We start from the raw sequence: 25,626 nt of genomic DNA, 5'->3' as shown, positions 1-25,626 counted from the left end.
TTCATGGGGCATCAGAACACACTAGACACAGCTGGTTTTTGGGGCGTCAGAACACACTAGACACAGCTGGTTCTTGGGGCGTCAAAACACACTAGGTACTGCTGGTTCATGGGGCGTCAAACACACTAGGTACTGCTGGTTCATGGGGCGTCAGAACACACTAGGTACAGCTGGTTCATGGGGCGTCAGAACACACTAGGTACAGCTGGTTCAAATGGCGTCAGGACACACTAGGCACAGCTGGTTCATGGGGCATCAGAACACACTAGGTACAGCTGGTTCATATAGCGTCAGGACACACTAGGCACAGCTGGTTCATGGGGAGTCAGAAAACACTAGGAACAGCTGGATTATGTGGCGCAGAACAAATTAAGCACAACCGGTTCATTTGGCGTCAGAACCAACTAGGGACAGCTGGTTCATGGGACGTCCGAACACACTAGGAACAGCTGGTTCATGGGACGTTACAACATACTAGGCACAGCTGGTCCATTAGGAGTCAGTACAGACTAGTCACAGCTGGTTCATGTGGAGTCAGAACACACTAGGTTCAGCCGGTTCATGGGACGTCAGAACACACTAGTCACAGCTGGTTCATGGGACGTCAGAACACACTAGGTAAAGCTGGTTCAAGGGACGTCAAAACACACTAGACACAGCTGGTTTATGGGGCGTCAGAACACACTAGTCACAGCTGGTTCATGGGGCGTCAGAACACACTAAACACAGCTGGTTCATTGGGCGTCAGAACACACTAGTCACAGCTGGTGTATGGGGAATCAGAACACACTAGACACAGCTGGTTCATGGGGCGTCAGAACACACTAGTCACAGCTGGTGTATGGGGCATCAGAACACACTAGACACAGCTGGTTCATGGGACGTCAGAACACACTAGGTGCAGCTGGTTCATGGGACGTCAGAACACACTAGTCACAGCTGGTTCATGGGACGTCAGAACACACTAGGCACAGCTGGTTCATGGTGCGTCAGAACACACTAGGTACAGCTGCGTCATGGGGCGTCAGAACACACTAGGTACAGCTGGTTCATGGGGCGTCAGAACACTCTAGGTACAGCTGGTTCATGGGGCGTCAGAACACACTAGACACAGCTCGTACATGGGGCGTCAAAACACACTAGGTACAGCTGGTTCATGGGGCGTCAGAACACACTAGACACCGCTGGTACATGGGGCGTCAGAACACACTAGGTACAGTTGGTTCATGGGACGTCAGAACACCCTAGACACAGCTGGTTCATGGGGCGTCCGAACACACTAGGCACAGCTGGTTCATGAGGCATCATAATTAAGACACTATGATGGGGAGCCGGTCGGCGGAGCGGACAGCACACTGGATTTGTGATCCTGTGGTCCTGGGTTCGATCTTAGGGGCCGGCGAGAAACAATAGGGAGAGTTTCTTTCACCCTATGCCCCTGTTACCTAGCAGTAAAATAGGTACCTAGGTGTTAGTCAGCTGTCACGGGCTGCTTCCTGGGGGTGGAGTTCTGGTCGAGGACCGGGCCGCGGGGACACTAAAGCCCCGAAATCATCTCAAGATAACTATGCAGAGCTTTATCATGGGGTATCCGAACACACTAGGCACAGCTGGTACGGGGTTCATCAGAACTCACTAGGCACAGCTGGTTCATGGGGCGACAGAACTCACTAGGCACAGCTGGTTCATTTGGTGTAGGGACACATTAGACACAACTGGTTCATGGGGCGTCAGAACACACTAGACACAGCTGATTCATGAGGCGTCAGAACACACTAGGTACAGCTGGTTCTTGGGGCGTCAGAACACACTAGCCACAGCTGGTTCATGTGGCGTCAGAACACACTAGGAACAGCTGGTTCATATGGCGTCAGAACACACTAGATACAGCTGGTTCATGGGAAGTCAGAAAACACTAGGAACAGCTGGTTCATGTGGTGTCAGCACACACTAGGTACAGCTGGTTCATGTGGTGTCAGCACACACTAGGTACAGCTGGTTCATATGGCGTCAGGACACACTAGGCACAGCTGGTTCATGGGGAGTCAGAACACATTAGCTTCAGCTGGTTCATGGTACTTCAGAACACACTAGTCACAGCTGGTTCATGGGACGTCAGAACACACTAGGCACAGCTGGTTCATGGAACGTCAGAACACACTAGGTACAGCTGGTTCATGGGATGTCAGAACACACTAGACACAGCGGGTTTATGGGGCGTCAGAACACACTAGACACAGCTGGTTCATGGGGCGTCAGAACACACTAGTCACAGCTGGTTCATGGGGCACCTGAACACACTAGGCACAGCTGGTTCATGGGGCGTCAGAACACACTAGGCAAAGCTGGTTTCTGTGGCGCCAGAACACACTAGGCACAGCTGGTTCATGGATCGTCAGAACTCACTAGGTACAGCTGGTTCATGGGGCGTCAGAGCACACTAGGTTCAGCTGGTTCATGGGGCGTCAGAACACACTAGGCACAGCTGGTTCATGGGGCGTCAGAACATACTAGGCACAGCTGGGTCATGAGGCATCATAAGACACTATGCAGAGCTGGGTCATGGGGGTATCCGAACACACTAGGCACAGCCAGTTCATTAGGCGTCAGAACACACTAGGCACAGCTGGTTCATGGGGCATCATAAGACACTATGCAGAGCTGGTTCATGGGGCGTCAGAACACTCTAGGCACAGCTGGTTCATGGGACTTCAGAACACACTAGTCACAGCTGGTTCATGGGTCGTCAGAACACACTAGGTACAGCTGGTTCATGGGACGTCAGAACTCACTAGACACAGCTGGTTTATGGGGCGTCAGAACACACTAGGCACAGCTGGTTCATGGTGCGTCAGAACACACTAGGCACAGCTGGTTCATGAGGCGTCAGAACACACTAGGTACAGCTGGTTCATGGGGGCGTCAGAGCACACTAGGTACAGCTGGTTCATGGGGCGTTAAAACACTCTAGACACAGCTGGTTCGTGGGGCGTCAGGACACACTAGGCACAGCTGGTTCATTAGGCGTCAGAACTCACTAGGCACAGCTGGTTCATGGGGCATTATAAGACACTATGCAGAGCTAGGTCATGGGGTATCCGAACACACTAGGCACAGCTGGTTCGTGGTTCATCAGAACTCACTAGGCACAGCTGGTTCGTGGTTCATCAGAACTCACTAGGCACAGCTGGTTCGTGGTTCATCAGAACTCCATAGGCACAGCTGGTTCATGGGGCGACAGAACTCACTAGGCACAGCTGGTTCATGGTGCGACAGAACTCACTAGGCACAGCTGGTTCATGTGGTGTTGGGACACATTAGACACAGCTGGTTCATGGGGCGACAGAACTCACTAGGCACAGCTGGTTCAGGTGGTGTAGGGACACATTAGACACAGCTGGTTCATGGGGCGTCAGAACACACTAGGCACAGCTGGTTCATGGGGCATTATAAGACACTATGCAGAGCTAGGTCATGGGGTATCCGAACACACTAGGCACAGCTGGTTCGTGGTTCATCAGAACTCACTAGGCACAGCTGGTTCGTGGTTCATCAGAACTCACTAGGCACAGCTGGTTCTTGGTTCATCAGAACTCACTAGGCACAGCTGGTTCATGGGGCGACAGAACTCACTAGGCACAGCTGGTTCATGGGGCGACAGAACTCACTAGGCACAGCTGGTTCATGTGGTGTTGGGACACATTAGACACAGCTGGTTCATGGGGCGACAGAACTCACTAGGCACAGCTGGTTCAGGTGGTGTAGGGACACATTAGACACAGCTGGTTCATGGGGCGTCAGAACACACTAGGCACAGCTGGTTCATGGGGCATTATAAGACACTATGCAGAGCTAGGTCATGGGGTATCCGAACACACTAGGCACAGCTGGTTCGTGGTTCATCAGAACTCACTAGGCACAGCTGGTTCGTGGTTCATCAGAACTCACTAGGCACAGCTGGTTCGTGGTTCATCAGAACTCACTAGGCACAGCTGGTTCATGGGGCGACAGAACTCACTAGGCACAGCTGGTTCATGGGGCGACAGAACTCACTAGGCACAGCTGGTTCATGTGGTGTTGGGACACATTAGACACAGCTGGTTCATGGGGCGACAGAACTCACTAGGCACAGCTGGTTCAGGTGGTGTAGGGACACATTAGGCACAGCTGGTTCATAGGGCGTCAGAACACACTAGACACAGCTGTTTCATTGGGCGTCAGGACACACTAGGTTCATGTGGTGTAGGGACACACTAGGCACAACCAATACAGTTGCCACAGTCAGCTCCTGCACAACAACAATGGTCTTGGGACCCTCACCACTCGACCAGCGGGGCCCGGAGCCAGGAGTAACACTCAGCTCCTGCACAACAACAATGGTCTTGGGACTCTCACCACTCGACCAGCGAGGCCCGGAGCCAGGAGTAACACTCAGCTCCTGCACAACAACAAAGGTCTTGGGACTCTCACCACTCGACCAGCGGGGCCCGGAGCCAGGAGTAACACTCAGCTCCTGCACAACAACAATGGTCTTGGGACCCTCACCACTCGACCAGCGAGGCCCGGAGCCAGGAGCAACACCAATACTTATTCTTGTATAAATTCGTCTGGATTTTCCTGGAATGTTGGGAACACGTTAAGGACAACATTAACATAATCTGGAGTGTGACTTTTGTCTTGTATGTTTAACTAAGACCATTGTTCATGATAATGTGGCGGCAGCAGATTGTAGCGACCAGCAACTGTTGTCATGAAACACTGATAACAACAACTGTGGTGTTGCAACATTTCCTGTGTCAGTGATAACTGGCCAGGGTTAGCCAGCACCAGTACTGGCGTTGACTCAGTTAACTTGTGAGTGATTACTAGTGAGGCTCTGGTGACCTGTGTTGATGACTAGTGATGCTCTGTTGACCTGTGTTGATGACTAGTGAGGCTCTGTTGACCTGTGTTGATGACTAGTGAGGCTCTGTTGACCTGTGTTGATGATTAGTGAGGCTCTATTGACCTGTGTTGATGACTAGTGATGTTCTGTTGACCTGTGTTGATGACTAGTGAGGCTCTATTGACCTGTGATGATGACTAGTGATGTTCTGTTGACCTGTGTTGATGACTAGTGATGCTCTGTTGACCTGTGTTGATGACTAGTGAGGCTCTGTTGACCTGTGTTGATGACTTGTGAGGCTCTGTTGACGTGTGTTGATGACTAGTGAGGCTCTGTTGACCTGTGTTGATGACTAGTGAGGCTCTGTTTACCTGTGTTGATGACTAGTGAGGCTCTATTGACCTGTGATGATGACTAGTGATGTTCTGTTGACCTGTGTTGATGACTAGTGAGGCTCTGTTGATCTGTGTTGATGACTAGTGAGGCTCTGTTGACCTGTGTTGATGACTAGTGAGGCTCTATTGACCTGTGTTGATGACTAGTGAGGCTCTGTTGACCTGTGTTGATGACTAGTGAGGCTCTGTTGACCTGTGTTGATGACTTGTGAGGCTCTGCTGACCTGTGTTGACGACTAGTGAGGCTCTATTGACCTGTGTTGATGACTAGTGAGGCTCTGTTGGCCTGTGTTGATGACTAGTGAGGCTCTATTGACCTGTGTTGATGACTAGTGAGGCTCTGTTGACCTGTGTTGATGACTAGTGATGCTCTGTTGACCTGTGTTGATGACTAGTGAGGCTCTGTTGACCTGTGTTGATGACTAGTGATGCTCTGTTGACCTGTGTTGATGACTTGCGAGGCTCTGTTGACCTGTGTTGATGACTAGTGATGTTCTGTTGACCTGTGTTGATGACTTGTGAGGCTCTGTTGACCTGTGTTGATGACCAGTGATGTTCTGTTGACCTGTGTTGATGACTAGTGATGTTCTGTTGACCTGTGTTGATGACTAGTGATGTTCTGTTGACCTGTGTTGATGACTTGTGATGCTCTGTTGACCTGTGTTGATGACAGGTCGAGAGGAGCGGGTTGGCTATGTTGACCCGAACTGTGGGAAATTTTTCCCCACCATATCTAATAATCATCTAAGAAATGTTTAATTTCTATATTATTTCTAAATTATATCAAAATCATATCAAAATCATATTAGAATCATAATAGATTCATTATACAGCTTGTTCCTAGATGACAATGTCACTATGATCACGTACGCTACAGGGCCCTATTGATGCCTACGTGACTTTGTGCATGATCTCTCAAGGATCCAGAAGCTTCTAGAAGGATCTGTTAATTTAAAAACTGTTGGAACATTGATTCAATATCCGGTAGGGATAAAGTCGAATCCTTAATAAGAATCAGTGGTACTATCAAGTACTACTTATAATCTTTATATCCTATATCTAATTATATTATAATCACATCTTATCTCAATCATAAGTCTAGACTGTAAAAATAATCAATATTCATAGAAGGCTACCGTGCTCAGGTAGCATGGGGGTGGGGGCGATGGCTGGGAGAAGGGCCCAGGACACACCCCGCGGCACTACCCGTTTGTTGACAAAACAGTGAACAGTGACGGATCCTTAGCGAACATTATTTGGCTTAAGACACCTTATCTAGTTATCTTTATCACCAGTGAATACTTTCTAGAACTGGGGGAGTACCTGGACAATATTTAAAAGGAAAATCCCTAGAACATTTATATCTATAAGTGTAGAGCGGAGCACACAGTGACTTGGCTCCACCTTCACCATCAACTATCATTCTTCTGCAACTGCAGGGACAAACACGTAGCAACGCTACCAGATCATCATGCAGCAAAACTGTGATATAAAATATCGTGCCTAAACTCAACAAGAGAAAGTTAATCAGTCTGGCATACTGTCAGACAGGCACTCTGACTGGCAGAGAAGTATATTGAAGGTTAATTTGGTATATGATTGGCCAATTGTATGCTTCTGTGACCTTAATATTCTATAAATCTGTCTGTCGGTTAAAAAGCGAGGCAACACCTCATTTTTCAGTAAGTTTATTAATATTGTAGTGTAGCTGTGAATCTTTATCCAAGCACTAGACCTCATGAGTGTCCATTGTGTCAGAAAAGGATTCAACTGCAATAAGTAAATAAAAACTCATAAGTGTCCGTGGTGTTGGAAGAGATTCAGTCAAGCTAACTGTACCATATTCTAATAAATTGAATATAAATACATTGCATATATACTTGTATATATAAATTAAGTTAACAATTGCTTGCTTAGTTATTTTTAAGTTATCATATAAGTTCATTTAATTGAATATAATTTTGTACTTGGTAACAGTACATTTAAAGTCATTTATTATACTTTTACAATTTAATTTGTTGTTTATAGTATAAGAATATATTGGCTGTTAATAGTTATGGTGCTAGGCTAGACTATGTACATGTTTAAATCCCTGATTTAAACAGAGCCAGTGTTCAGTCATATAACTGAATTTATCAAATCTTATCCTTGTATAAAATACAAGCTGATGTGAGATACCTGTCTACAGGTGGACTGGAACTTCTATCAACTAATTCATTCACCCCACCTGTCCCTTACAGCCCACAATCTGTCATTAGGAAAAGAGGAGGATTTACAACCCTAGCTAGAGATTTTAGTTGAATTAATTTACAGAAAGTAATTTTTTAATTTAGTTCAATACAAGTCCCTGGTAGTCTCCTCTAATATCAATCCCAGCAGGTTTTTCCCACACAAACATCAGCAGGAGAAGACTGTTGATCCCCTGAAGATCGTCAGAGACAGTGGACAGAGTGATCCTGGCGTCTTACTGACAGTAGTTGTCAGTGGTCCTGGAGTCTTACTGACAGTAGTAGTCAGGAGATGGACCACGCTAGGGCCACCAGACGCCACACTGACAGCAGTAGTCAGGAGATGGACCACGCTAGGGCCACCAGACGCCACACTGACAGCAGTAGTCAGGAGATGGACCACGCTGGAGCCAAGAGACGCCACACTGACAACAGTAGTCAGGAGATGGACCACGCTGGGGCCACCAGACGCCACACTGACAGTAGTTGTCAGGAGATGGACCACGCTGGAGCCAAGAGACGCCACACTGACAGCAGTAGTCAGGAGATGGACCACGCTGGGGCCACCAGACGCCACACTGACAGTAGTTGTCAGGAGATGGGCCACACTGGGGCCACCAGACGCCACACTGACAGCAGTTGTCAGGAGATGGACCACGCTGGGGCCACCAGACGCCACACTGACAGCAGTAGCCAGGAGATGGACCACGCTGGGGCCACCAGACGCCACACTGACAGCAGTAGCCAGGAGATGGACCACGCTGGGGCCACCAGACGCCACACTGACAGCAGTAGTCAGAAGATGGACCACGCTGGGGCCACCAGACGCCACACTGACAGCAGTAGCCAGGAGATGGACCACGCTGGGGCCACCAGACGCCACACTGACAGCAGTAGCCAGGAGATGGACCACACTGGGGCCACCAGACGCCACACTGACAGCAGTAGCCAGGAGATGGACCACGCTGGGGCCACCAGACGCCACACTGACAGCAGTAGCCAGGAGATGGACCACACTGGGGCCACCAGACGCCACACTGACAGCAGTAGCCAGGAGATGGACCACGCTGGGGCCACCAGACGCCACACTGACAGCAGTAGTCAGAAGATGGACCACGCTGGGACCACCAGACGCCACACTGACAGCAGTAGTCAGAAGATGGACCACACTGGGGCCACCAGACGCCACACTGACAGCAGTAGTCAGAAGATGGACCACACTGGGGCCACCAGACGCCACACTGACAGCAGTTGTCAGAAGATGGACCACACTGGGGCCACCAGACGCCACAACGCCACACAGGTAAGTAACTCAGCTCTCACTACACTTTCCTCACTATTCATACAGTAGTTAATGTATTTTCATCAAATGTCATACAGGAAATAGGTCATATTTATTTATAATTATGTAAAAAACAAATCAATTTCTAATACGTAAAAATACTATAATACTCTAAACTTGTCAGCAAGACAATGATGGCAACTTTGCAGTTACACCACTAACTGCTAATTATACCACTTACGTGTCACCAAGACAACCACTAATTAGTCCACTTACGTATCACCAAGACAACCACTAATTAGTCCACTTACGTGTCACCAAGACAACCACTAATTAGTCCACTTACGTATCACCAAGACATTAGTAGTAATAAATCTCTCTCAATACTTCCTGTAATATATTTGTAAACAATCCTATTTCTCAAATATGTTTGCATTATAATATTATTCACACACACATACAACACGTCACTTCTCTAGTAACTCGACACTTGACAGGTTAGAGCTGTCACTTCTGACAGATTACACATTCATAACCTCATTGGATCTCAAGACAGAGCAGAGTCGTTGCGAGGTAATACCCTAATGATGCGAGGTTGAGTGATTACTGCTCAACCAAACTATGTGCACGTTTAAAATAATCCGGGATTAGTACTGACTGTAATATCACTCTTGTCACGCCCTTGCGCTCCTGTCGTTGATGGTTTCTGGGTGGCAGGTAGACTGAAGGTTTGAGTGAGGGAACCCAGTACAGTATTCCTCAAGGCTGGAATAAGGTTCGACCTCCAGCTCTCCAGATGACTGATGATAATTCTCGGTGTTCTGTGTTATGAGTATGAGTCACTGAGGGTAACCCTTCCCTTAAACAATAATGCCCTACATATAATCAACCTATATGTGCCACAGAATAAACTTGACCTTGACACACTGCCTGAATTTACTAATGAAGAACCTACCCTGCTGGTCGGTGACCTTAATGCCAGGCACCCTCACTTTGGTGCTAACTATCATCAGCCCAATGTTAGAAACTGTCACTATGTTAGAGCAAGTGAAAACCTCATGGTCCTGGGAGATGACCAGCCAACTCACCTTAGAGGAGGAAGATTAGACTATGCTCTCTTGCTGAATGTACAGGACACGGATGCCAGTACACACATTGTACACAGTTTATGTACACGAAATGGGTTGAAGACTACCTTACAGGGAGGAAAGCCAAGGTCTGCTTCAATGGAGCAGTCTCAAGAACAATGAATTGCCTTGGGGGACTCCCCCAAGGCGGAGTCATAAGTCACACTATTCAATGTACTTATGAACGCCATTGCAAATATTGATTTTCCGGAAGGGATGCAACAAGTGGGATATGCAGATGATGTCCTAATACAAGCCCACCCCTTGGAAAAAATTAAACAGTCCATTGAACCCCATGGAAGGAAATGTATTGAGCTCGGTTTCACTCTCTCCACAAACAAGACTCATAACAAGCGGAGCGCAAATGAAGAATTACAAATTATTGGTGTAACAATTGAATGGTTGACAACTACAGGTACCTTGGTGTCACTGTCGGCTCTTACAAGGGGAAGAAAGAGGAGCTCAACCAACTCATATAAATATGCAAATGGACATGGAGCTTCTATTGTCGTCCTTAAAATGATGTACACGGCCTATGTGCACTCCATCATAGACTATGCCGCACCAGTTTTATGAACCTTCTCCCAAAGCGATATGAATAGGCTTGAAAGCATTCAAAATGAAGCCATAACACTCATTCTTGGAGTTCCAAGAACTGTCAAATCGTTTAATCTACGAGGGGAGCTGTCCCTCCCCTGTGTTTAAAAGCAGAATTAAGGAACTGAATGCTAAGCTTGCAATTAAGCTAGCCAGAGATCCCTATTACAATGATGTTGCCAAGAAAAATCTAAGTTCTGTGCTACTTCCAGAAGGAAACAGGAGAAGCAAAAAATGACAACACAGATCAGTCTACTACCTAGTAGAACTTCACCTGCTTGAGCAAGCCCGTGAGCTCCTCCCTGTAGAGAGGTTACCTCCCTGGGAGGATGACTCATGCAGGATTGTCATCAATGAAATGGCAACGAAAAAATCCAACATGATACCACAAGAAATGAGGCACAAGTATCTCGGGGAAATTTATAAAGAATCCGGAGATGTACTGGATCAAATCTACACAGATGGGTCATCTAATCCTGTCAATGGCAGGACTGGTGCAGCATACACTGTAAATAGGAATAATACCTGTTACAGCCACAATGGGTCGCAACCAGGTTCTTTTCTGGTGGTACTAAAGTTCTGGTATCCGGCCCCAAGTTAGTAGTGGCTTTCAAGGAGTGAGCTCGGTAATGCAAGTAAAACACAAAGAAGGGGGGGGGGAGGGTAGCATTAAATACGACACTTCATCAATTATCTATAAATTCACTATCACTTTCCCATCACCGCATATATATTCCTAAAATAAATATTACTACACTTAATATGTACACAAGTGTCTCTCTCATTGGACACTAACCACTATTCGATGCTCAATCGATGCAGTCTTGTCAGCTACCGTGTTTCCTCAACACATAGTACCGTTCTCAACCAGTACTGGGAAACACCAACGAATCTACCCTGGCCACGGGCCAGCCAAAACACAGTCTCACTATGTGCTCTCTCGTGAACGCCCACAATCACAGTCCAGCCTGGTGCTGGCAGATACCATGAGCCTCGCGCTGCAGGGCCACTTCACTTACAAATACTAGGGTAGCAACCCCTAGGCAGGAGCTTCTTGCAACTCGCTGGTTGCACTCCTCAGTTGCACCTTAACTGTCAGTCGACTCCTCTGTTAGCCAGTCCCGGGTACGCCGAATTCCGTCACTGCCATTTCACAGGCAGACAGTAGAACACCTCAGTTCTTCTCCGGTGGCGGCTCACTGCTTCCGTAAAGCAGAATGGAGTAGAGAGACATTGGCTGCCCTGGGTAGACTGACTGTTCTCGTACCACAGCATCCCTACGTCGACTCTGTGGATACAGACACGTCATCAGTACACTGGTCAGTACATGGGACACTAGTAAACAACACTTACTGACTTAGACATAGACACCCAACTCCTCCTATAATAGATGGTGCTGATTTTCTAGGCGGCACCTCACCAGAGGTCAGCACCAGCTACCCCTCTAGCTAACTAGGACAGGAATCTAGCGCCTCTTGCTGGTATGATCCTGTCACCACTAGATGGCATCGTCCAATTTGTGGGGGTTTCAGGAGCGGACTCACAGATGGCATTGAATTCACTACTCCGTGCTCTGACGATGGAATTGGGTTCGTAATAATACCTTTCAACGCAGAAATGAAGTGAAAGCACATATTGGGAACTATGCCTCTTCAACGCAAGCAGAGCTAACTGCCATTGTTATGGCGTTAAGATTCCTTGATCAAAACACTAATGGCGCAGTGATTTGCACTGATTTAAAAGCAGTGTCACAAATCCTAAGTAAAAATCGGGCAGAAAATCTTGTGATAGTCGCTGAAATTAAGAGAGCTGTGAGGGTACTAATCAACCAGGAAAGAGTTGTCAAGTTTCTATGGATCCCCTCCCCTGTTGGAATATGTGAAAATAAACGGGCAGGTATGCTGGCTGCTGAAGGTGCTGAAGGAGACCATATTGAATACTTCATACCTAAGACTCTTCAACAAATTTGAGGTATTGTCAGACAACATCACCGTGACAAGGTAATTGAGGAAAGGAGGATAGAAGCACAAATCAGTGAATATGTACGTTGGTACAATATGGTTGCGGCTGGCAATCCCAATCATTATGGACGAAGAGGAGGTGGCCGTGGGAGAGAATCAGTAATGGTGAGAATCCATCTTGGATACAAATATCCATGGAGATTCAGAATGGAAACAACAGATGAGCAGCGGAGTTGCAGAATCTGTGATAAGAGTGACGGACACCACCTTGACCACTACCTGAGAGAATATGAACACCTGAGAGACATTAGAAATATGTGTACCATAATAAATCCCACATTGTTTGAGTTAGATAAACACTATTTGTGAAATATTAATACTGTTTTTAAAAGATTTCCCCCATTTTGTATCTGCAAGATAACGTAAGATTTTAAGGGTTGACAGATGTTAATCTTGTTTGAGGAGCTGTTCACTTGAGACAGTTAAGCAAGTCCCAGCTGTGTATGGTTATAAGTACAAAATACAAAATACAAATACAAATATTTATTCAGTTAAAGTACATACATAGATACAAAACGTTGATGGATTTATAGATAGAGCTAGTACATACAATGCCTAAAGCCACTATTACGCAATGTGTTTCGGGCAGGAAAAACACTAAGACTAAAACTTAATACTAATTGAGATCAAAGTATAAATTGTGTTGAGAAAAAAAATAAGAAAATAAGGTCAGGATTGACATTACAGTTCAGCGTTTGTCTCTTTTACTCTGACGGGGTGAGATAGCTGATAGAGAAACTAGTGCAATACCTTCTGTGGTTGATTGTTCAATAAACCCTTGAACTATATGTTTAACACATCTCTAACCCTGTCCATGGAGGACAGAAGAAAATGTATATATGCTGGTTAGCATTGTAAATGTGTGGCCATGCCTGTGGTAGAATATAATAATAATAAACAAAAAAAAGTTCAGCATTTTATATATATAAATTACACATGAGAGGATGTGCTGTGACTATGTATGTGAATGCATGTGGCATGTGTGTGTATATATGTATGTATATATGTACATGTACGTATATGTGTGTGTGTGTGTGTATGTATATGTATGTGTATAAAGTATATATGGAAGCTGATCAGAATTACATTTCACATTTGTAAATGCACATTAATGACACATCGAACACTTTATGAAGGGCATACGTAAATCTGTATCTATGTATTTACGTATGTAGGTTAGCTTAGCATTTTAAAAGCACCGAATCACCTTCTGTGGTTGATTGTTCAATAAACCCTTGAACTATATGTTTAACACATCTCTAACCCTGTCCATGGAGGACAGATGAAAATGTGTATATGCTGGTTAGCATTGTAAATGTGTGGCCACGTCTGTGGTAGAAAATAATAATAATAAAAAAAAAAGTTCAGCGTTTTATATATATAAATTACACATGAGAGGATGTGCAGTGACTTAATATCTAACATATTCAGAGATTTGAGTAAGGGTACCGAGTGCTGTCTGGGGCCAGAGTTAGATATTGTCCTAATAGCAGCTTTGTGTTGAGTAATTAGAGGACGTAAATGATTTTGGGTAGTAGAACCCAAAGCACAAACACCATAGTTGAGATAAGGAAAGATAAGGGAGTAATAGAGCATCACCAGGGCAGGGCGAAGTACATAATATCTGATCTTAGAAAGAATGCCAACAGTTTTTGAAACTTTTTTTTATATATTTTGAATGACAGGAGGAGGAGGAGAAGTGAGAGGATGAACAACCCAGCGGGTTTTCTTACTATTGGGGAGTGTTGTATGCTACTATGGCAGTATGTCCACTCATAGGATGAGTGGCGCTGCCCAATAAACGCGCCCCTCGGGGCAAAAAAAAAAAAAAACTGCCTTATTGGTTTACACACACTCACCTTGAGTGGGTTTACACACACTCTCACCCTGAGTGGGTTTACATACACTCTCACCCTGAGTGAGTTTACACTCACTCTCACCCTGAGTGGGTTTACACTCACTCACCCTGAGTGAGTTTACACACACACTCACCCTGAGTGGGTTTACACACACACTCACCCTGAGTGGGTTTACGCACACACTCACCCTGAGTGGGTTTACACACTCTCACCATAAGTGGGTTTACACACACTCTCACCCTGAAAGGGTTAACACACTCATCCTGAGTGGGTTTACACACACTCTCACCCTGAAAGGGTTTACACACTCATCTTGAGTGTCTTTACACACACTCTCACCCTGAGTGGGTTTACACATTCTCTCTCACACCCTGAGTGTTTACACACACTCTCACCTTGAGTGGGATTACACTCTCACTCTGAGTGGGTTTACACACACTCTCACCCTGAGTGTTACAGGTGACTCCTTACTTAAGAGATCGTCACACTGATCCCAACGGGGTTTACAACACGTGGTCTGGCTTGTCCTAGACCTGGGGTTTACAACACGTGGTCTTGCTTGTCCTAGACCTGGGGTTTACAACACGTGGTCTTGCTTGTCCTAGACCTGGGGTTTACAACACGTGGTCTTGCTTGTCCTAGACCTGGGGTTTACAACACGTGGTCTGGCTGGTCCTAGACCTGGGGTTTACAACACGTGGTCTGGCTTGTCCTAGGCCTTGGTTTACAAAACGTGGTCTGGCTTCTCCTAGACCTAGGTTTATAACACGTGGTCTGGCTTGTCCTAGACCTTGGTTTACAACACGTGGTCTCGCTTGTCCTAGAGTGGGTTTACAACTCATGGTCTGGCTTGTCCTAGACCTGGGTTTACAACTCGTGGTCTGGTTTGTCCGAGACCTGGGTTTACAACGCGTGGTCTGGATTGTCCTAGACCTGGGTTTACAACACCGTAGTCCGGCTTGTCGTAGACCACGGTTTACAACACGTGATCTGGCTTGTCCTTGACATGGGTTTACATCACGTGGTCTAGCTTGTCATAGTCATGCGTTTACATCACGTGGTCTAGCTTGTCCTAGTCCTGGATTTACACCACCGTTTTCTGGCTTGTCGCAAACCTGGCTTTACAACACGTGATCTGGCTTGTCCTACATCTGGGTTTACAACATGTGATCTGGCTTGTCCTAGACCTGGGTTTACAACACGTGGTCTGGCTAGTTCTAGACCAGGGATTACAAAACGTGGTCTGGCTTGTTCTAGATCTGGGTTTACAACACGATGCCAGGCTCGTCCTTGAAAATGGTTTACAGCACGTGGTCTGGTGGGTCCTAGACCTGAGTTTACAACTCGTGTTCTTGCTTGTCCTAAACCATAGCTTAAAACACGTGATCTGACTTGTTCTAGACCTGGGTTTACAACACGTGGTCTAGCTAATCCTTAACCTGGGTTTACAACACGTGGTCTGGTTAGTCCTAGACCTGGGTTTACAACACGTGGTCTGGCTTGTTCTAGAGCTGGGATAAAAACACGTGGTATGGCTTGTCCTAGATCTGGGTTTACAACATGTGGTCTGGCTAGTTCTTGACCTGAGTTTACAACACGTGGTCTGGTTGGTTTTCAACCTGGGTTTACAACACGTGGTCTGGCTAGTCCTTAACCTGGGTTTACAACCAGTGGTCTATCTCGTCCAAGAAAAAGGTTTACAGCACGTGGTCTGGCGGGTCCTAGACCTGGGTTTACAACACCGTAGTCCGGTTTGTCCTAGACCTGACTTTACAACACGTGGTCTGGCTTGTCCCAGACCTGGGTTTACAGAACGTGGTCTGTCTAGTCCTACACCTGGGTTTACTACACTGTGGTCCGGTTTGTCCTAGACCTGAGTTTACAACACGTGGCTGGCTAGTCCTTAACCTGGGTTTACAACACGTAGTCTGGCTTGTCCCATACCTGAATTTACAACCCGTGGTCTGGCTCGTCCTAGACAATGGTTTACAGCACGTGGTCTGGTGGGTCCTAGACCTGGGTTTACAACGCTTGGTCTGGGTTGTCCTAGACCTAGGTTTGCAACACGTGGTCTGGCTCGTCCTAGACCTGTGTTTACAACACGTGGTCTGGCTTGTCCTAACCCTCGGTGTACATCACGTGGTCTGGCTAGTCCAAGACCTGGGTATACAACACGTGGTCTGGCTTGTCCCAGACCTGGGTTTACAACACGTGGTCTGACTTGTCCTAGAGCTGGGTTTACCACACGTGGTCTGGCTTGTCCTAGATCTGGGTTTACAACACGTGGTCTGGCTAGTCCTAGGCCTGGGTTTACAACACGTTTCTGGCAAGTCCTAGACCTGGGTTTACAACACGTGATCTGGCTAGTCCAAGACGTGGGTTTACAATACGTGGTCTGGTCTGGCTTGCTGTAGACCTGGGTTTACAACACGTGGTCAGGCTTGTCCTAGACCTGAGTTTACAACACGTGGTCTGCCTAGTCCTAGACCTAGGTTTACAACACGTGGTCTGGCTTGTCCTGGAGCTGGGTTTACAACACGTGGTCAGGCTTGTCCTTGACCTGGTTTTGCAATTCGTGGTCTGGCTTGTTGTAGACAATGGTTTAAATCACGTGGTCTTGCGGGTCCTAGACATGGGTTTACCACACGTGGTCTAGGAGCTGGGTTTACAACATGTGGTCTGCCTTGTTCAATATCTGGGTTTACAACACGTGGTCTGGCTCGTCCTGAACAATGGTTTACAGCACGTTGTCTGGCGGGTCCAAGACCTGGGTTTACAACACGTAGTCTGGCTAGTACTAGACCTGAGTTTATAACACGAGGTCTGGCTTCTCCTAAATCTGGGTTTACAACACGTGGTCTGGCTTGTCCTAGACCTAGGTTTACAACACGATGTGTGGCTCATCCTTGAAAATGGTTTACAGCAAGTGGTCTGGTGGGTCCTAGACCTGAGTTTACCACTCGAGTTCTTGCTTGTCCTATACCATAGCTTACAACACGTGATCTGGCTTGTTCTAGACCTGGGTTTAGAACACGCGGTCTAGCTAGTCCTGAACCTGGGTTTACAACACATGGTCTGGCTTGTCACAGATCTAGGTTTACAACACGTGGTCTGGCTAGTCATAGACCTGGGTTTACAACACGTGGTCTGGCTAGTCCTTGACCTGGGTTTACAACACGTGGTCTGGCTGGTTTTAGAGCTGGGCTTACAACACGTGGTCTGGCTAGTACTTAACCCGGGTTTACAACCTGTGGTCTGGCTAGTCCTAGACCTGGGTTTAATACACGTGGTCTGGCTTGTCCTAGATCTGGGTTTACAACTCGTGGTCTTGCTTGTCCTAAAATTAGTTTACAACACGTGATCTGGCTACTCCTAGACCTGGTCTGGGTTGTCCTAACCCTCGGTGTACATCACGTGGTCTGGCTAGTTCACGACCTGGGTATACAACACGTGGTCTGGCTTGTCCCAGACCTGGGTTTACAACACGTGGTCTGGCTTGTCCTGGAGCTGGGTTTACCACACGTGGTCTGGCTTGTCCTAGATTTAGGTTTACAACACGTGGTCTGGCTTGTCCTAGACCTGGGTTTACAACACGTGGTCTGGCTTGTACTTGACCTGGGTTTACAACACGTGGTCTTGCTTGTTTTAAAGCTGGGTTTACAACACGTGCTATGTCTTGTTCAATACCTGGGTTTACAACACATGGTCTGGCTCGTTCTAGACAATGGTTTACAGCACGTGGTCTTGCGGGTCCTAGACCTGGGTTTACAGCACGTGGTCTGGTGGGTCATAGACCTGGGTTTATAACACGTGGTCTAGCAGGTCCAAGACCATGGTTTGCAAAACGTGGTCTGGCTCGTCCTAGACCTGGGTTTACAACACGTGGTCAGGCTGGTCATAGACCTGGGTTTACAAGCAGGTTTACTGGGTTTACATTCTCTTAGGTCTGTACACCATGATTGATGAAAATATTGCATTGTTTCCCCATCGTTGGAACATAAGTATCAAAGACCATGTCATACCTTTGTGTAGCATGTATCGACAGGGCCATGAGTTCAACCTTCAATCAGATTACGTTAATTTTGTTGACACCCGCCTTGCTAGCGTAGGTTTGTCAGATCATTGTCGTGGTAGCATACCCGAGAAAACAGGCACTCGATTGAAGCATAGTAGTTGTGCAGTTGTTAAGGAGAATGAGTATCGGGACTTTCTGGAAGGGGACGCCCTAACGGATTCTCGTTGTCTCGCTCGCCTGGCAGCTTCCATCTCTGAAGTCAGTGGTTCCACGGCTACTGACACTGTGCTACACCCTCATTCTCTCACCAGAATAAGAGTTAAGGTTCAGGGAGTGCCTGAGTTGTCGGATGTGATTGCGGAAAGTGAAACATGTAAAGTGAATGGTACATTTGTTGAACCCTCCTGGCACACAGTGCAGGATGGTACTGTCTCACTTTTTATCGCGAACACAAGTAATGCCGATATCCATCTCCAGTCTGGTACCCATGTTGTAGATTTTGCCCATTACTCGTTACCGGTGCGAGTTGTGGATGATGTCTCCATGGATCATACTGTTTGTACACTCACACCAGGAGAACAGGGATCTCAGCCAGAGGTGCAAGCGCAACACCTCAGTCCTACTGATTTTCCTGACTCTGTGGCTCAGCTTTTGGAAATTTTGAACAGGAATAGAGCTGTTGTTGCTCTACCAGGAGAAAAATTAGGTCTCACTCCTCTCATTACACATAAAATTCCCCTTGAACAAGGAACTACGCCTATTTATGTACCAGCTTACCGTCTTCCCCATTCTCAGAGAGCAGAAGCAGATAGACTTGTAGAAGAAATGTTACAGAGTGATGTAATTGAATCGAGTAATTCGCCATGGAACGCTCCATTGATTCTTGTACCAAAGCGAGATGGGACTTGGAGACCTGTAATCGATTATCGCAAGCTTAACAGAGTAACAATACCTGATCGTTTCCCACTTCCAGTTCTCAATGATTTGTTGCAAAGTATTGGTCGAAACAAAGTATTCTCAACGTTAGATTTGTTGCAGGGATTCTGGCAAATCCCCCTTGATGAGGAAAGTAAACAATTGACAGCCTTTAGTACTCCCAATGGTCATTTTCATTTCAAAAGAATGCCGTTTGGTTTGCGTAGTAGTCCAATAACCTTTTCACGGCTCATGACAAATCTATTTCGTAGATTGATAGGAAGTACGCTTCTAGTTTACCTTGATGATCTCATAATCATGTCGCAAGATGTTCAGACTCATTTCCAGAACCTTGAAAAGGTACTTGCAAAGCTCGCTGAAGCTAATTTAAAAATAAAGCTTGCAAAATGTTCATTTTTAAAGCAAAAGATTAATTTCCTAGGTCATACAGTTACACCTTCAGGTATTACATTGAATGAATCAAAAATTATTGCTGCCCGTGATTTTCCAACACCTCGTACCGCAGAAGCCGTAAGACAGTTCACAGGTCTTGTAGGATTTTATCGTTCATTTATTGCTGGATTCTCTATTATAGCCGCTCCGCTTTACAAGTTGCAAAGAAAAGATGAACCCTTTGTTTGGGGAGAGGCCCAGGATCAGTCATTCAAAAAACTCAAAGCAGCCTTGATTTCGTCACCTGTCCTTAGGTATCCAGATTTTTCTAAACCTTTTACGTTGGTTACAGATGCTAGTGACATAGGTCTAGGTGCTGCATTACTTCAAACAGAAGGTCACAGAGATCACGCAATAGCTTATGCTAGCCGCACATTATCCAAAGAAGAGAAAAATTATAGTGCAACAGAACGAGAAGCCTTGGCAGTTGTTTGGGCACTTAAACATTTCAAGGATACAATTTATAATTACCCAGTTCATGTTCTTACAGATCACCAACCATTAATTCCCTTGTTCAAAAATAAGAATCCAGTTGGAAAGTTTGCTAGATATTTGCTCACAATTCAAGAATTCAATCCCACATTTGGATATATTCCAGGAAAGCAAAATGTTGTAGCGGATGCGTTTTCTCGACACGTAGCTGCGATTCAGTTAAATTACCCAGCATTAGATGCTACAGTAGTAGAAACGGAACAAAGACAAGACCCCATATGGGCACCCGTCATTAAATTTTTGACTAAGCAAGACACTCGCCCGATTCATAAACCACCAGTACCATTGAAAGAACTAGTTATGTTGGACAATTTACTGTGTAGAGTAGTAAAGCTAGGGACAGCCTCGAGGAAATGTTGTCAGTTAGTTGTTCCAGCTGTCTTGGTACCAACTGTGTTAAAAATTATCCATGATGCTCCTGCAAGTGCACATCCAGGAAAGGATCGTACACTCCAACAAGGTCGATTGAAATATTTTTGGCCAAAAATGGCTAAGGAGATTGCTCATTATGTTGACAGATGTTTAACTTGTTTACAGCACAAGGGACATGTTTCAGGACCTAATCCAATTCAGGTGTACCCAGCAACTAAAGCTCCTTGGGAACGAATATCGATGGATTTATTGACAAATTTTGCGGAAACAGAGAAAGGGAACAAACATTTGCTTGTAATGGTCGATAATTTTTCACGGTTTTGCGAACTAGTTCCTATCCCGAACAAAACAGCAGAAACCATAGCCAGCGCATTCCATGACCAAATAATTTGTAGATATAGTATGCCTAAAGTAATCCTTTCAGATAATGGACCAGAATTCAGTAATAGTATTCTAACTAGCTTGTGTGATTTATATAACATAAAAAAATGTAGCATTATGCCTTATCATCCGGCAAGTAATGGACTAGCTGAACGTACTAACAGGAAAGTGTTAGATGCCTTGAGAGTCACGTTGAATTTTGATAACAACAATTGGGATGATTTTATACCCTTAATTCAGTGTGCTATAAATTCTTCAATTAATGTTTCTACTGGTGACACACCTCACGCTATTCTTTATGGTACAGATAAGATCCTCCCTAATGAATTGATTAACGTACCTCCTACTCCCTTATATAACGTAGATGATTTTGTTCAAGTGAAGCGTAGACAAATGCAACTAGTATTCAAGAAAATACGAGAACAACTGTCCAAAGCAACAGCCGAGTTCACTCTAGCAAGGAATGCACGAGCTAAACCCAATAAAATAACTATTGGATCTGTAGTAATGATACTTAACCAACACAGGTCTGGTCCTATGTACAAGTTAACTAAGAAATTTTTGGGTCCATATAAGGTAGTCGAGCTTATTAAAGGTAACAAATACAGACTTAAGAACTTGTTAACAGGAGAGTATATAAATGAACATTTAGACCACATGAAGTTAGCTAAAATGACTGTTGACGAGACTGATGAGGAAGATGACAATGAACTTACCCAGACAGATACTCCTACTCGGACACCACCTCCTGTGGTTGACAGACCACTGGATGTTCAGCAACCCCATACTAGCAATTATAATCTTAGATCTAGACCTCTCGTTTCAACCGTGCACTCACCACATGTCCATTGGCTAGATGTTAACGAGGATATCTCTCAAGATGATAGTTTGTCGCATAAAGTTTCATCTGTTCCGGACCTTCAGTCAGAGCCAGAGTTGTATAGTGCTCTGGATGAGCCAGGTGTAGATATCCGCAGAATTTATAATTGATTGCACTCTGCAGTTATTCTGTTTGTTTTGAAAAAAAAAAAAAACGTCATTTGCAGTATTTCTACCACATGTGTCTTATTATTACCATTATATATAATGTATAGTTTTTCTCAAATTTATTTTGTTATAAATTAGATGCCATTGTTAAGTCTACTACCATTTGTATTTTCACAGTGCTTGTCATAAGAGTTATTATTGTTGTAGCAACCACATTGTGGCCAGTGAATCCTGACTGCTATCACGCAGATGTTAGTCTTCTTGATCCAGGTCTTGTATATGCTTGTAAATATATTGCACATTATATATATTGTACATTGGTCTTGTAAATATATTGTATTATTTCAAAAAAAAAAAAAAAAAAAAAATCATTATCTATCTTGAAATTCAATTGTGGTTGTTAGGTCAGAACTTTGTTCCATTAATGTAATAATTGTTTAATTTTGTATGGTTTTCAAGCACATGCCATTGACACATGTTAATAATTTTGTTTAGGCAATACCTTGAGTTGTATTGTTCATATCTGATCAGTAGACATACACATGTTCTTAATACTCTGATTTAATCAAAGCATTGTTACCATGATTTTCACCTATTATGATGAATTTTTTTTTTTTTTGGTGCATATATGCCGAGTTGTTTGTATTACGCACACCTGATCTTCTTTCAATGTTTTATTATGCAAATTTCACATGTAAGCCATTATTGTATGCCACCGAGGTCCTTTCAGTATCATTGTAACTATATAGCTAGCCAGAGCTTGTCGACAAGGGACGTCGACTTGGTAGCGTGTCCGAGCGGTGTTATACTCAAATTCTGTCAGTTGAAATGTAACCAATCACAGGCAAGTAGGCCTCTGACGTCATGCCAGACAGAGGAGCATCAAGCATGCTCCCAGCAGCCTCAGTCATCCTCACAGACCCAGAGTAGGTGGACCTCGGCTGGCCAGTTATACACCTGTTTGCCTCACTCAATAAATATATACAGAAGCGACTACTGTGTCTACATTCAACCCGAACAAGGCAAACGAATACGTGGTCAGGCTTGTCCCAGACCTGGGTTTACAACTCGTGGACTGTCTAGTCCTAGACCTGGGTTTACAACACGTGGCCTGCCTAGTCCTACACCTGGGTTTTAGAACACGTGGTCTGGCTTGTGGTAAACCTTGGTTTACAACATGATGTCTGGCTAGTCCTAGACCTTGGTTTACAACACGTGGTCTGGCTAGTCCTTAACCTGGGTTTCCAACACCTGGTCTGGCTTGTCCTAGACCTGAGTTTACAACACGTGGTCTGCCTAGTCCTAGACCTGGGTTTACACCACGTTTTCTGGCTTGTCCTGGATCTGGGTTCTCAACTCGTGTTCTTGCTTGTCCTAGATCATAGTTTACAACACGCGGTTTGGCTTGTCTTACACCTGGGTTTACAACATGTGGTCTGGCTGTTCTTTCAACTTGGTTTGAAATACGTGGTCTGGATCGTCCTAGACCTGGGTTTACAACACGTGGACTGGCTAGTACTAGACCTGAGTTTACAACACGTGGTCTGGCTTCTCCTAAATCTGGGTTTACAACACGTGGTCTATCTTGTTCTAGACCTTAATTTGCAACACGTGGTCTATCTTGGTCTAGACCTTGGTTTACAACACGTGGTCTAGCTTTTCCTAGACCTTGGTTTACAACACGTGGTCTAGCTTTTCCTAGACCTGAGTTTACAACACATGGTCTGGCTAGACCTAAACCTGGGTTTGCAAAACGTAGTCTGGCTTGTCCGTGAGCTGGGTTTACAACACGTGTCTGGCTTGTCCTAAACCGCGATTTACAATTCGTGTTCTTGCTTGTCCTAGACCATGGTTTAATACACGTGATCTAGCTCGTCCGAGACCAGGGTTTACAACATGTGGTCTGGCTTGTCGTAGACCTGGGTTTACAACACGTAGTCTGGCTTGTTCTAGACCTGGGTTTACAACTCGTGTCCTTGCTTGTCCTAGACCATAGTTTACAGCACGTTATCTAGCTGGTCCGAGACCAGGGTTAACAACATGTGGTCTGGCTTGGCCTTGACCTGGGTTTACATCACGTGGTCTGGCTTGTCCTAAATCTGGGTTTACACCCCGTGTCAGGCTTGTCCTAAACCTGGGTTTACAACTCGTGTTCTTGCTCGTCCCAGACCATGGTTTACAACATGTCGTCTGGCTAGTCCGTGACCTGGGTATACAACACGTGGTCTAGCTAGTACTAAACCTCGGTTTACAAAACGTAGTCTGGCTTGTCCTAGACCTGGGTTTACATCACGTGGTCTGGCTAGTCCTAAACCTGGGTTTACAACACGTGGTCTGGCTTGCTGTAGACCTGGGTTTACAAAACGAGGTCTGGCTTGTTTTAGACCGGGGTTTACATGAGGATTCTGGCTAATCCAAGACCTTGGTTTACAACAAGAGGCCTGGCTTGTCGTAGACCTTGGTTTACAAGTCGTTGTTTGGCTTGTTCTAGACCTGGGTTTACAACAGGTAGTCTGGCTAGTAATTAACCTGGGGTTACAACACGTGTTCAGCCTAGTCCTTGACCTGGGTTTACAACACGTGTTCTGCCTAGTCCTAGACCTGGGTTTACAACAAGTGGTCTGGCTAGTCCTAGACCTGGGTTTACAACACGTGGTCTGGCTTGCTGTAGACCTGGGTTTACAACACGTGGTCAGGCTTGTCCTAGAGCTGGGTTTACAACACGTGGTCAGGCTTGTCCTAGACCTGGGTTTACAACACGTGGTCTGCCTAGTCCTAGACCTAGGTTTACAACACGTGGTCTGGCTTGTCCTGGAGCTGGGTTTACAACACGTTGTCAGGCTTATCCTTGACCTGGGTTTACATCTCGTGGTCTGGCTTGTCGTATACAATGGTTTGAAGCACGTCGTCTTGCGGGTCCTAGGCCTTGCTCTACCACACGTGGTCTGGTGTGTCCTAGACATGGGTTTACCACACGTGGTCTAGGAGGTCCTAGACCATGGTTTACAACACGTGGACTGGGATGTCCTTGACCTGGGTTTGCAACACGTGATCTGGTTTGTCCCATACATGGGTTTACAACATGTGGTCTGCCTAGTCCTAGACCTTGGTTTACAACACGTGGAATGGCTTGTCCTAGAACTGAGTTTACAACACGTGGTCTGGCTTGTCTAGAGCTGGGTTAACAACACGTTATCTGGCTTGTCGTAGAGCTGGGTTTACAACACGTGGTCTGGCTTGACATAGACCTTGGTTTACAACACGTGGTATGGCTTGCCTAGAGCTGGGTTAACAAAACGTGATCTGGCTAGTCCTAGACCTGTGCTTACAACATGTGGTCTGGCTTGTCGTAGACCTTGGTTTACAACACGTGGTCTGGCTTGTTCTAGAACTGGGTTTACAACACATGGTCTGGCTAGTCCTAGACCTGGGTTTTAGAACACGTGGTCTAGCTTGTCCTAGACCTGGGTTTACAACACGTGGTCTGGCTTGTACTTGACCTGGGTTTACACCATGTGGTCTTGCTTGTTTTAAAGCTTGGTTTACAACACGTGGTCTGTCTTGTTCAATACCTGGGTTTACAACACCTGGTCTGGCTTGTCCTAGGCAATAGTTTA

The 25,626-nt window shown here is 45.7% G+C and overlaps 1 protein-coding gene across 1 annotated transcript; it reads left to right on the top strand.

The window, feature by feature from the left end:
• Positions 1-4,845: 4,845 nt before the first annotated feature.
• On the top strand, positions 4,846-13,442 carry LOC138356402 (uncharacterized). The gene is made up of 2 exons (XM_069312539.1): positions 4,846-6,962; positions 7,469-13,442. Exon 2 carries the CDS (start codon positions 7,801-7,803, stop codon positions 8,857-8,859), a length of 1,059 nt encoding a protein of 352 aa, XP_069168640.1. The 5' UTR covers positions 4,846-6,962; positions 7,469-7,800; the 3' UTR covers positions 8,860-13,442.
• Positions 13,443-25,626: the final 12,184 nt, after the last annotated feature.

The sequence above is a fragment of the Procambarus clarkii genome, chromosome 72 (genome assembly GCF_040958095.1).
Source record: "Procambarus clarkii isolate CNS0578487 chromosome 72, FALCON_Pclarkii_2.0, whole genome shotgun sequence".
Classification (NCBI taxonomy): Eukaryota; Metazoa; Arthropoda; class Malacostraca; order Decapoda; family Cambaridae; genus Procambarus; species Procambarus clarkii.
Note: the sequence above shows the minus strand (reverse complement) of the source record. Positions and strands in the feature narration are given on the sequence as shown.